Source organism: Zychaea mexicana, assembly GCF_025766255.1.
Source record: "Zychaea mexicana strain RSA 1403 chromosome Unknown BDB00scaffold_17, whole genome shotgun sequence".
Taxonomy (NCBI): domain Eukaryota; kingdom Fungi; phylum Mucoromycota; class Mucoromycetes; order Mucorales; family Lichtheimiaceae; genus Zychaea; species Zychaea mexicana.
Window position 1 is genome coordinate 515,926 of NW_026516680.1, and position 12,900 is coordinate 528,825.

General features: G+C 41.4%; 2 protein-coding genes across 2 annotated transcripts; one reads left to right on the forward strand and one right to left on the reverse strand.

Annotated features, from left to right (window-relative positions):
• Positions 1-2,139, reverse strand: BDB00DRAFT_927106 (uncharacterized protein). Its single transcript, XM_053128865.1, has 5 exons — positions 1,838-2,139; positions 956-1,724; positions 710-864; positions 526-616; positions 1-397 (listed from the first exon to the last, which is right to left on the reverse strand). The coding sequence occupies exons 1-5, from the start codon at positions 1,962-1,964 to the stop codon at positions 328-330; spliced, it is 1,212 nt and encodes a 403-aa protein (XP_052982327.1). The 5' UTR covers positions 1,965-2,139; the 3' UTR covers positions 1-327.
• A 4,105-nt stretch (positions 2,140-6,244) lies between these two features.
• Positions 6,245-7,131, forward strand: BDB00DRAFT_811538 (uncharacterized protein). The gene has a single exon (XM_053122641.1). It carries the CDS (start codon positions 6,257-6,259, stop codon positions 6,959-6,961), a length of 705 nt encoding a protein of 234 aa, XP_052982328.1. The 5' UTR covers positions 6,245-6,256; the 3' UTR covers positions 6,962-7,131.
• Positions 7,132-12,900: the final 5,769 nt, after the last annotated feature.

Here is a 12,900-nt window from a genome sequence, read left to right on the forward strand (position 1 = left end):
GGAAAAAGAGAAAATGGAGGGCATAAAAGGATGTGATACGCATATACAAAGGTTGGGAGGGTTGTGACATTAATGTGTTTGTGTGTTTGATGGTTGATTATGCAAAGGGAGGTGAAAGGGGGGGGGAAGTATGCAACGCTCAATACGGAAACAAAAGGTGGAGAACTGATTCGGTTTCCTTCCTAGAAGGATACTGAAGCGAAGAAAATGTGGGTATGTGTGATAGAAGCGGGGAGAAAGGAAGAAATGCAAAAACGTAAATACATAGAAAACGGACCGAGAACATAATTATAAATTATATAAGATAGAGCGAACAGCAGCGCAAGATTACAGTGGATGTGCGTTCATGTGGTACATCTTCTCTATCGCTTGCTTCTGTAGAACGCCTTCTTGAAATCTAACGATGATGCGTTAAGGCGCTTTTTGAGTTATAACGATATTGACAAAGATGTTTCTTTTTGGAATATGTACGTTTGCTGCTGCTGCTGCTGTTGGTGCATTACAGTCAGGTCGATAGGTACTTACTTTCGCAGTTGTTCATTCTCATTAACGAGTCGCTCAAGCTCTGCCAGAATGGATACTTGAGTGCTTTTGAGATGTTGGATATGTTGGACAGCTGTAATAGTTACATAGCAAGATAAGTACTGGCTGGTAAATATGTGGCTGCTATGGCGACGACGATTTTGATGGCTGTCAACTTTAAACTTACTTCTGTGTAACAATGCAACCTTACTCATCTTCTTATTCAAGCAGCTTGGTAACTCGTTCCGCAGATCTTCGAAGCCGTCTTTAATTTGTGCACGTCGCTTCTGCTCAGACTGAATGTGGATTTGACGACGCAATTCAGAATTTGAGATCAACGATCTATAAAGACAAAGATTAGATCACAGCAACAAAAGTGCTGCTACTTCTTCTATTCCTACTAACGCAACTGTTAGTAGTGTTTGATATTTACTGTGGCTGATGCTGTGATGCGGTAGCTTCAGTTTTAATGTGATCTGACCATTCGTCCGTCGTAGGCGACGCTGAGTTAGTGCCTTGATGGCTGTCATTTTCTGCGACATCATCGATCGCTGCTCCTGCTGCTACCGGAGGCGTGCTAGGGGTAACTGCATCAGAATTGCCACACGGTGCTTGATTTCGACGTTTTTTCCGCCCCGACGACGACTGTTGATTGGGCTGCTGCTCCTCATAGCTTTCTCTAGAGTACTGCAGAAACTCTGGATAAAAACTGTCGCTGGACAACTGTTGTTGTTGGTGCTGTGGTCGTGGAGCCTCACTTATTGCGCATTGCGCAAGCGATGAGGAAACGGATGCTGATGACGATGGAGATGGCGACGACGTGCTCGGTGATGTCGGTGTGCACGGTAAAAGACCTAGACCAATGGGGGCATTTGCCATTGACGTGTTCATCATGGGCGCAGGTGCAGGGGAAGTGCAGCAGGACGTCAACGTTGACATTGGCGTGTCGGGATCGTTCCGTTGCATCCCAAAACCACAAACTTCGTGTTGTTGTGGTCGTGGCGTCATTTGCTGTGAAGCCACTGATACTTCGGGAAACAGCTGTTGTGCCTGTTGGTGGTGGTGGTGGTGTTGTTGTTGAAAGGCGACACTCGACTGATCAACCATGGACGCTGTCGAAGCGTCTGTCGTCGTCGTCGTCGGCGTCGTTCCTCCAACAGAGATTGAGGTGGCGTTAGTATTCAGATAGCTCAATGCGGCTTCTACAAGCACAGATGTTAGTAACAAAAAACAAGAAAACAACATTGGTTTCCGTTCGGAAACGCGTAGTGTTGTATGTTGGAAACGGAAGGAGGGACTGAAATCAAGCGCAAACCTTGATACAACACGGGAGCTTCAGAAAGTTCAACTTTTGTCGCGTATGGAGGCGGGACGGCAGCGTAATCGCTCATGTAGTCGTCGGTAGGGAAAAGGAACTTGTTATCGGTCATAGTAGTATTCATCAGGGATTATAATAAAGAAAGGAAAGGATCCAAAAATATGAATAATCAAGCGAGTTAGAAACGAAAGTGAGATATCAGAAACGGTGGGCGGGTGTGTGTGCTGTTTGCGGGAAGGAGGATGAGGAGAGGGAGGGTGGAAAGACGTGTGCAATAGGGAAGAGGAAGAAGAAATGAGTGAAAGAGAAGCACGTAAATCGAACCGCCATATCGCGTAGTGATGGGTACGTGCGCTCCTAACCGTCGTCATCACCATCATCAACAACAACATTAATAACAAAGTGTATATGTACTACAGACACAGCGAGGGGGGGAGACATCGTATACTCTGTAAGGATAATCAGTCGCTGTGGAGGGCTCTTTTTTCTTTGGTACAAATGTGCGTGTGTGTAAGATGTATGTGATGTGTTCATGTTGGTGACGTGCCTGCAGCTCACACATATTATGCATGGGAAATAGTAATCTTGTCGTTTCGTTACCGACCGGCCTTGATGACCGGCGGCCTTTCCCATCCAGTGCTGAGGATGAAACCATACAATATAGTATCCACACATGCATCTCTCTCTCTCTCTCTCGCTCTCTCGGCAAACTGGTCTTCTCATCTAATTCCGGTCTTGGATTCCGGTCCCTGATGTTGACACAGCATCACGGGGACCTTGCCACATTTTCTTTTGTATGTTACAACAAACAAACGTTACAACAAACAGATGCGAAACCCTTCTCTTTTCCCCTTTTATTATCTCTGAAAATATCAGTATGGGATTTCCTCGATCGTTGATTTTGTTGTTGTGATGTGAGAAAAAAGAAAGCAAATGCAACAGAGTAGCTTTTTTTCTCCTGCGCCAATGATTTTCCCTCTCGTCAGGATTGCAAGACAAAACGATGTGTAAGTAGCTGGTGACTATTATGCAGCAATATACGTAGTGCACAGCATACTGCACTTCAAACCATGCTTTCTTTCTACTTGGCGAGAAAGAGACTATCCCCCTTCCTTCCAGATGACGAAGATATGATAATTAGAAAAGAAAGAAAAGTAAACCAAAAACTTAAATTGTACCTTTGCCGCGTCAGATCTCCTGCTTGATGTGTATTGGACCCCTTCATGTTTTATGTAATCCAATATTATCTTCTTCCCATGAAAATCATATGCAATGGGTGCAACTAGCACTTATGGGTTGCATATCTGTTTTGAGAAATGACCAAGACAGCTAGTGAATCGAACCATCGTCCGCAACGCTTGTTGTTGCGACTATATACATCACTCATCCACCTCATCCACAGACTATATATAAATCAAACCAACACTACTTTCCCCAAGTTTTGTCTCAGCTTGTGCAATGGTCAGTTCGTCCCTGATGATCGCCATTTGCGCACATTTAGAACATACCATTTTACGCACACGGCAGCTTTCTATATACAACGTAGTACATAGATCATCATTGTCATTATCATTACGACAGAGTTCGATACTTGCCACAGTTGTTTGTTGTTGCTGTAGCAGGTACAGTAGATGCAAGAGCAATAACAATTGCCAAGTCAGTATATTTATGTGCCCTTCGCTCAAATGACATTTGTATATCTCACTTCATGTGCAACAGCATACTTGCTATGATTGGGATCTTTAATATGAAATGATTAGTGGATTGATAGCTGGTCGTACACATTATATCGAAATGCAATCCGTTTGTCAGCTGTCACTGTTTGTCTTCCCTTTTTTCTTGTCAAAGCATCTCCACATACAATTTTCCCAAAAGGAACCAAATGATCTGGCCTATGCAGGGACCTTATCCAGCATCGAGGAAAAAAAGTTTTTTTGTTTTTTTTTTACCCCTGACATCACACTTGGGGACACGGTCCCCGCTTGCTACCACGTAGCAGGAAGCCCACTAATTCGTGCTCGCTTTCTTCTTTTATAGTTTCACCCACTATATAATTACTTTGTGTATGTGTGTCTACGCCACATTGCTGCTGCTTCTGCTTCTGCTTGTAGATCAAAATCGAAATATCAATAGCTATCATCAACACTTCCTCCGGCACCCGAACTTTTTGTTTAGCATTCAAGCTTCGGTTAATTCCTCGCTGCTAATTGCCGCTTATGATGCGCACACTAGTAATTGGTACAATTCTAGCTCGTGTATATTAGATATTGTGACAATTAATACATTGTGTATATTGAAAATAAGCCTAAAAATTGCTGCTCTGCAATGTTTACTGCATGAAGCTTACCTCTTTAAGTTTTTCAGTAAGGGAAAAGTACGTATACTCTACGAAAGAATTTTCTCCAAAGAAACCGAAAAGTCCTTAACACATCATTGGTGCTCTTATCTGATTAGGTATACTGTGGTACTTATATATGAAAAGACTCTATACCGCTACAAAAGTCATACTGCTGTGTACTGGTATCGTCACCACATGCTATCATCCTCCTGAACGACCTTCTCGTGTGCATATTAGAATTTAGACTCTTTTCACCCTCCCTCGTCTCTCCTCTTGTCACTACAGTTGTACCCCCGTTTTTGCAACCGAGGGTTTTCCGATTTTTTTTTGCAAAAAGTGAGGATTTGCAAGTAACGGGGTAAACAATTCTGCTTTAAGTATACACTGGATAAGTCATCCTATTAACACTAGCCCATTGTTTATCTGTCAGAGATGATGTACGATACGTTCTTTGGGAATATTCATACAGCTCTAAATGTTACTACTTGCATATATAAGACCGTCCTTTCATCGAAGCTGTCTAGTGGTTTGATAATTATTAGCTCTTTTGAGCATGACAAAATCGTTCCGCAAGTTCACATCCAAGCAAGAGGATCGAACGTACGACGAGCACTTGAGCGGGCGGTGGACCAAAGCGCTGATTCGCCTATTCCAGGGCCAACGTCGAAGGAAAAACAGGTTGCAATTGCAGGAGTTTTGAGCTTTTTGGATAATATCGATAACTACGACTTAAAAAAGTCTTTGCGTAGGATTCCAGAGAGTCTCAGGCAGCAATCAATCTCCCGACAATCATCCCTTGATGACTTCTTCGATATGTAGTCAAAAGCTCCTTTGAGCAAACATTTTATTTCTATATCTATATGTAGTGTGTTCCCTTTTTCTTATATCTTCATCATTTCTTTTGTGGATTCAATCCAACCAGTGCTATATATGTGTCCCGATTTTACTGGCTCAACTACCAAATAATAATTTTTATGTATTTCGACAATAAATACATCTTCATATTTACATATTTATCTTGCAGTAACCGCATCATTTTATTCCTCATAATTCGCAACAGATGCTTCTTTCAGTTGATATTGCAAAAATTGAAGCTGTTTTTACCCCGATAACATGCAAATCGTATAAACTCATTTGCAAGTTGCAAATTTGCGAAACTACTAAGTTTTTTTTTTGATTTTCAAAAAAAGTTGCAGATATACGAGGAATTGCAAAACCAGGGGTTGCAAAAACCGGGGTACAACTGTATTACTGTACACTACTTTTTAATCGAGCAACATTATACATACATACATACATGCTTTCTGCTATAGATATACAATTATTTTGCAGAATCCCTGTTGGATTCTACCGTCTACAGGGGAGTAACAGCTACAATCTTTTGATTGCATTAGTGCTATCATGACAACTGGTATGGCAAGAATTATAAGTGACCTAATTATTTTTCACAATTTTGTAATCTTCTTTCACTTCTTGTGTGCGCTACCAGACAGATATTTCTGAAAAATGTGAATTCACGCGTTTGCTCTAATATCAGAGTATACTCCCGCCGTACTAGCATACTTTCCTGTAAGGTAATATTTTGTGCTATGATACTGCACACTAAAATTTCTATGCACTTGCTTATTGTAGCACTTCAAAAGATAGGGTAGACCTCACTAATTGTGGTATAAACATATAGTTGAGCATCGTACCTGTATATTTTCAACGAAGCGTGTATGCAGCTCTAACTCCCTGGAATAAGAGGGCAATTAAGATCACGGTATAACGTAACAAAATTAGCTACGTAGTTTTTTACCAACATCTTAGGCGGTGTATATATCAGAACCTCTGATACGTCATCAGCTAATGCAATGCATCCACTGAGATGATCATGTTTCGCTTTATATTATCATAGGCTTAAGGTACCATGGAAAATATGCTTAGTATATCACTGCTTGATGCTCACCACGCGATTTCATTTTTGACAGCTGTTGCTGAACCACTGTCCAATCAATCAGCGGAATTTGATTTGGCCATCCATTTCGACATGGTAACGGCGGTGGCTTTTCCTAAACTTGCCCTTTCTCCCTTTCAAAATGTTGCCCATGTACAGAAACACGCTTTGCAAGGTGCGCGCAACACCCACCAGCTTACGCAGCATTACACAGGCACGGTGGAATGCCACCTCGGCAAATGACGAAGGAGACAATACCCCAGAGACATCAAACGCTAATAACAACAAGGAGACGTCTGCCAATGTCACCGGTATTTTCAACATTTTGAGCGACGCCTCTCAACGCAACAAAACGCTTTTCAGCAGTGGAGTCGACGACGTAAAAAGTGCCTTGAGCGATTCCATGCAACGACAAAAGCAAAAAGACGCACAGACTAGTGATTCGGACAATTTCGATATGGGTCTCCTTGCTCGTTCCTTGGCTCATGTGACCCAAGAATTCCACCAACTTCACATTAACGCTACACCCAACAACACCATTCTCACACTGACACGACCCAACGGCTCGCCTCTGATAACTACATCTGGAGGCTCTGCAGGATTTAAAAAGGCAGCACGCAGCGGTTACGAAGCAGCCCATCAAGCAGCAATCCAGTTATTGGAAAAGAAACAGAGCAAGAATTTGCAGGTGAACAATATCCATATCATCCTCAAGGGATTCGGTGCAGGTCGTGAGGCTGCTTTCAAGGCATTGATTGCTGGCGAAAAGTGGAATGTCAAGCGACTGACCGATGCAACCCCGGTACCATTTGGTGGATGTCGACCAAAGAAGGCCAGACGTCTTTAAATAGTAAAAAGAGCTCAGCAGTTGTTTAATAATTTGTATTTCTCACTACATTCATCCCTCTACATCCCGTTCAACCCCATCTTCCGTAAACATACACACAAAATTACATAAAATATCAACTAGAACATCTGTATTTATCTTCACTATACATGGTTGGATTTTTGGAGGGCGGGAATATGAATGCGTTTCGTGGATTCTTGAGCAGTTGTTATGTATTGGTGAGAATATGCCAGGTTTATCATCATGATACCTCTCATGGTTTTAGCGAAATCCAGCACGAATTTACTGCATCAAAGGTATGATTACACCGACCTTGACATTACGGATGTTCCAAAAGTGATAAAACTCGATAGAAAGTTTTACACGCTATGATACAGTGAAGAGTACAACTGAAAGCCTTCTTGCGATTATTGTTTACACCTACTTTGCTTTTCTCTTTCGCGTATTCGATACAATCACATCTTATATTGTAACACTTTTCCACTCCTAACCGAGTGAGCCTAAAAGAGCTGGCTTTATCCATCAACTCATGGATACCTTGATCCGTCACCAATGCTAGGCGGTTTAGCTTGATTTAATCTATTTTCGAAGGGTAGTTGTTGTTCGTAACGGAAGACATCTCTGCGAGCTTTTCGCAAGTCAATTGGTCGACGAGATTGCTATTTAAGTGAGTGTTACCGCTCTTTGTAGCGTTATCCGAGCTAGCCAACCTAAACTTGAAACAGTCCTGCAAGTGTCTGGTCCGATATTCGATCAATATTGAAAGTAAATGGATTGCAACGATGAATGTCATGACATCGTCTTGCCTCCGTAAGAACCGCGTAAATTTTAAATAGCTGCAATATGCTAGGATAGAATACGGCATTTGGCATATTTGAGCAACGTGCTAATTAGGCCATCCATGTCGTATACTGCTACCACTTCAAGGTCAGTTACTGTTGTTGTTCCTCGCATTGCCCGCAACATGAGCTGTTGTGTACCAGTCTAAAATCATAGGGTCAACTTCTTAATTAATCGACTATCAGGATATGTCGTGTAGAATTGCTGAAGATCGCTTTCGTTATTGATACGAATATAGCAGTGATTTTGTCAGCGTCGATTCGTTTTTGTATATAAGGAACATGAAGCTTGCTGTCGATATCACGCTGACATCGGTGTTTGTGTAGATCATGCGCAAGCCTGCTGCGTACACACATTACGGTATGATATAGAGATTACTTTTGCGCTTCTTCCACGAAACTTGATCAATAATACTTACAGAGGACCACCTAATCACACTTGATGTGTTTGTCGGTGTAGAAAAATTCGATGTAGCAACACTCCCTCTTTTCTTTCATCAGTATACATGTTAACGTCGCCACAGCAGCGGTATGTATTTAACACTTGATTTAAGATTATGCAACTACTTTATTAGCACACCATAGCGATAATTGTTACTTTATTAGGACCGTACGGAAATCGGTAGATCTTGTATGCATTTCGTAATATTCACCCACATCCTTTGATTCATGCATAAATTTTGACTTCTCGTTCTATCCCTTATCATCATCATGCTGTTGTATCGCAGAGTGACCGGTAGACTCTGGATACAACGGAAATGAAGTGTGAACAAAAGGAAACAGGCAATTTATGGGCCTCAAATATGCTATGAGAGCTATTATGATGGAAAATGGAAAACGGAAAATGAAAGTTCAAGAATCGGGAATGTTTACGTCCGAAAAACCATTCAAGAGAATTTTTTTGTGTGAAGAGATGTTGAAAAGGAAAAGGATAAGATATGAATTGAAGTGATATTGAATGAAAAGAGAAAGGTTATTTATACTAATTGGCGCCCTTTTGTCTTTAGCTACGGGATTACTGGGTTGCTAATGCTAGTGCGATGAAAGCTCTTGCTAATGCGGCAAAAGCATTTGCTAATATGGTGGACTAAAACGGCGAAAGCACTTGCCGTGTGGCACTGGTGACTAACCCGACGAGGGTGCGGAGGAGATTGGATTTAGAGCGGCAAATTGGGGTGTGGTAATGTGAAGTAAGGTTTTTATTATGAGGCTACAAATCTGCACTACAATGCATTGACCTTTGGATGTTCCTGTTGTCAGCTACAGCAGGAGCATAATGTGTTTAGAAACACAGAAGATAATGAAACAATGACAAGTAGCCTCTAAGTCTTAAAAAGTCCCTGCATTTGATATGAAATGAGTTTCGTAGCAAAGCAAGCAAGGTTCTCCTACGACAATAAGCACCTTATATCTTGAACTTGGCGCCGCTTTTTGTATTAGACACTCAATCGAATTGTCATGACCATACGGAAGTCGATGCACAATTTGTTTTTCTTCTTCTGTAGTCTAATACATATAATCTGTTGTTGATGCCAGTTTAGGGCGCAAAGGAAGAAAAAGAAGAGAGTAAATCAAGAAAGCTTAATTTCTTTTGGCCCGACAAAGCGAAACACATGTAACGAGCACTTCGCAACAGAAAAAGAATCAATCAATAGGGATCTCTGAGGCTGTGTAGACAAATAGTTAGCGATGGTAACAAAGAGGAGGGCTTGGAAATGGAGACTGCCTACCATAGACTCTCGCCCTCTCTATGCATTAACAATCTCTCCCTTTTTTGCACGTAATGCGCTTTCCACACGCAGAATATCTCTTCTCATACACCTACAGTGTCCGCCCTTTAAAGCGATCAATATTAAGCCAAGCCGATCACTTGCTCCCAAAACCAAGGTGATCAGTTGAAGGGGCAGATATTGTATCTCTGTGCTCATGTAATACTGGGTACAAAAACAGTAATGCTCATCTTCAGTAACAAATTCTAGTAACCGATTACTTTTCTACTCCAGATTACCCTGTTGCTGAATAGAGCGATATGTTTAAACACTAAGCAAAAATAGAAATCTTTATTAGATACTGAGGCATAATTCTTTGGTATTATCCTTGTTTCTTTCACTTTTCTCTTCATCTCAGTCTTTCAGCCTTACACGAATCTGCTGCTCTGACCTTATTGTGTATATGGGTCGCGGCGTATAACCCGTATTCGATTTACACAGAGGACCTCGAGGTTGGTCTAAGACCCTGTGGTATAAAGCGCAACTTTCTGCCTTCCCTCCTCTTCTATTTCCTCTAATCTATACGTATTCTTGCCTTTGCAGGGGTGATCATTGTTATGTTTGAGAGCACGTTTTATTTCTCTGACCTTTGCGTACATCAATACTAAAGGAAAGTAGCAATTGTATATACAGCACCGTCACAATGATAAAATCCCTGACGACATCGGCTTCACTCATACTTTATTTCATCATTGGCTACTTTTAAAATATCTGTTTATTATGACATGGATGTCGTCCGTTTGCTGTATCAAAACAATCCGATGTAGTAACATAGGGTTCAACAAAATAATATCAAGGTCAAATCACTCGTCAGAGTCGATTGAAAACGGCTTGAAAATTGCCTATCTGTATACACGAATACATAAACCATATGTAAGAATAGCCAAGAAGATACAGCATATGAAATATGTGACAGGTAATGTGGTTACCGGTACAAACAGTGATTCTGATAAGTGTATAGGCAGCCAAAAGTAAGACATTGGATGAAATAGTACAGTTACTTTTGTACTCAACGGAAAAAATATATATCGACGGGAATGTTTAGCAATGGTTTGTTTAGCCGTGAGAACTTTCTTATAAACAAGTTGTAGTTCAACAATACAGGTACAGGAACTTGACAGCACAACAAATGCTCACCGATTTGGGCAGTTTGACCGTGTAATGCAGTAACTGGAACCATCAACAAGGGCTTTCACTTAATGAATAAGCCAATTAGTGATCGCCACTGCTCAAAGCACTTTGATATACTCTACATATCAAATTATAAAAGCAACCACTATGCCTTGAATGTACGTTATGGTATCCGCTCGGGTTGAAAATACGAAAGAAAAATCTTTTCAATATACTACGACAACAATAGATCCGACACATTAGTTCTTGTAGAATGATTGGCTCACCCCATCTTTCTCCACGACATACCGATAACAGCAGTTTCTGTCAGGATCGTCTGCGGTTCAGGTCCGCTGATCAGATTCAATGTAAGAGCAGTTGCGACGGTGGAGAGACCCCCGTTGAAGGCAGGCTGCAGCACTAACCGGCGATTCGGGTTTCTTAAGGTTGTGTGCTGTGCATACGTAAGCATGGTTGCGACTATGATAGTCGTTACCAATCCTATCGGCAATTACGATAACCATCACCGCGCTTGACGTTTTGATTTGATAAAAGATCCTTTTCTGGTCAAATCTAGTCGAAATAAAGTCTTGCGCTCAGCGAATCGCTGAGATCCGAGAATGAGGGTTACACAAATTCGTTAACCAATAGCCGTGGGAAACGAGCGCGGGAAAATTTGGAAAAGGGTGAGTCGCCTCTTTACGTTGTCACACGCACAATATCACTTTGATACGTGCAAAAAAAGAAAAAATCATGTTTGCCACTCATTAAAGAGGTTACACAAGAGCTTCTTTCCCGGGTGCCTCGATGTCCCGATCAGAAGAAAAACTTTATTCCTTTGGAAAAGCAAAAGCATATCATTCGTATCGAAATATGTCTTATCAGCGCTGCTGTCATCTATTACATGTGCAAAATGCAGCATGGTCGAATGTAACATACAATTCGATCAAAAGCAGAGCATGCAGCAAGTCAATTAACCTGCTGTTTGTAGCAAATGAAGAAGAATGCCTAAGAAGACGCTAATAGCGCCTGTCGCGTGTCCTGCTTTCTGGATTAGTCATAGTATATTTGTCTCCACTGTTTTTGTTGTTCAGCGGCAGCTATGTATTGTTCTCTAAACAGAAACAGCGCCAGATCAGATCCGACTAATTTGCAATGTTCAAAGAAAGATACGTAGAGTGACCCGAAGTGCTTTTTCCAAGCGATTATATCCATTTAATGCAGCATCGCCTCTTCTTTTATATAGCTTGTGAGCGCTTAAAGAAAGCATAGTGATGTGAACACATTGTTTGCTTAGTACGCTTGTGCCACCTGGATTTGAGTAACACGCACTGTTAGCCTTGGGTATCAAGTAAAGAGCAACAGAATTCGCACTTTATATCACAAGAGCGCTATGAGCACCAGCTTTTTGATTCCTGGCAAGCAACGTCGTTTTACCATGATTTCCCAGCGACATGTGTATGTATAAAAAGGTCGATCGGAAGGCTCCCTGCATGTTCTTACAAGCGGAGGATTCAAATTAAGACAATGTCTTGACATGAAAAGATTACTTGGATCATACGATGCAGCTACGGCAGGACCCTATTATGTGAGCATGCTCTAATGAGAGGATTTTCAAGGGCCAAGGTTTGCAAAGGAAGCCTGTCTATTTTAGGATATAATTTCCTGTTTTGCCCAATCTCTTGAGAGAAATACATGCCATGTAGTAGTAGTTAAAGTGGTTGTGGCTATAGTGAATCAAACAGAGTGATTTGGACATGCTAGCATACACATGTGTGCGTATGTGTTTGCTTCAGCTTGCAGCAGAACTGGTAAGAGAAATGTACTCCTCGAAAAAAAAAGATGCGTGTGTCGCCATTTTTGTGAGCGACGATATTTTACACCGACACGGCGTATTTGCCCACGACCTTCTCTCTCGATCTTTTTTTTTTTTCACCTTATCGGGATACGTAATAGTGGTTATCTTTGTTGTACATAAAAGTACAAACTGGACCGAATTGGGCAAAAATACCCTACTTCTGGTACATTGTAGCAGTTAAGGTGCATGACTTTTTCTTACCTATTATGCATAAATCAATTTTGATTAAGAGGAATGAGCCACGTATGTGTCGAACGTCCGTTACCAGAGCAACAAAGAAATCCATAGTTACCTGCAGTCGATAATCAGCAGCATCTTAACTACTGGGCAACCCGGTAATTTCCTTGTTTTGACACAAAAACT

Coding starts and splice junctions, on each gene's coding strand:
- BDB00DRAFT_927106 (XM_053128865.1), bottom strand. CDS start 1,964: ATGAATACTACTATGACCGATAACAAGTTCCTTTTCCCTACCGACGAC. Junction 865..955: donor GCATCACAGCATCAGCCACA/GTAAATATCAAA, acceptor TTGTCTTTATAG/ATCGTTGATCTCAAATTCTG. Junction 398..525: donor GAGAATGAACAACTGCGAAA/GTAAGTACCTAT, acceptor CATCATCGTTAG/ATTTCAAGAAGGCGTTCTAC.
- BDB00DRAFT_811538 (XM_053122641.1), top strand. CDS start 6,257: ATGTTGCCCATGTACAGAAACACGCTTTGCAAGGTGCGCGCAACACCC.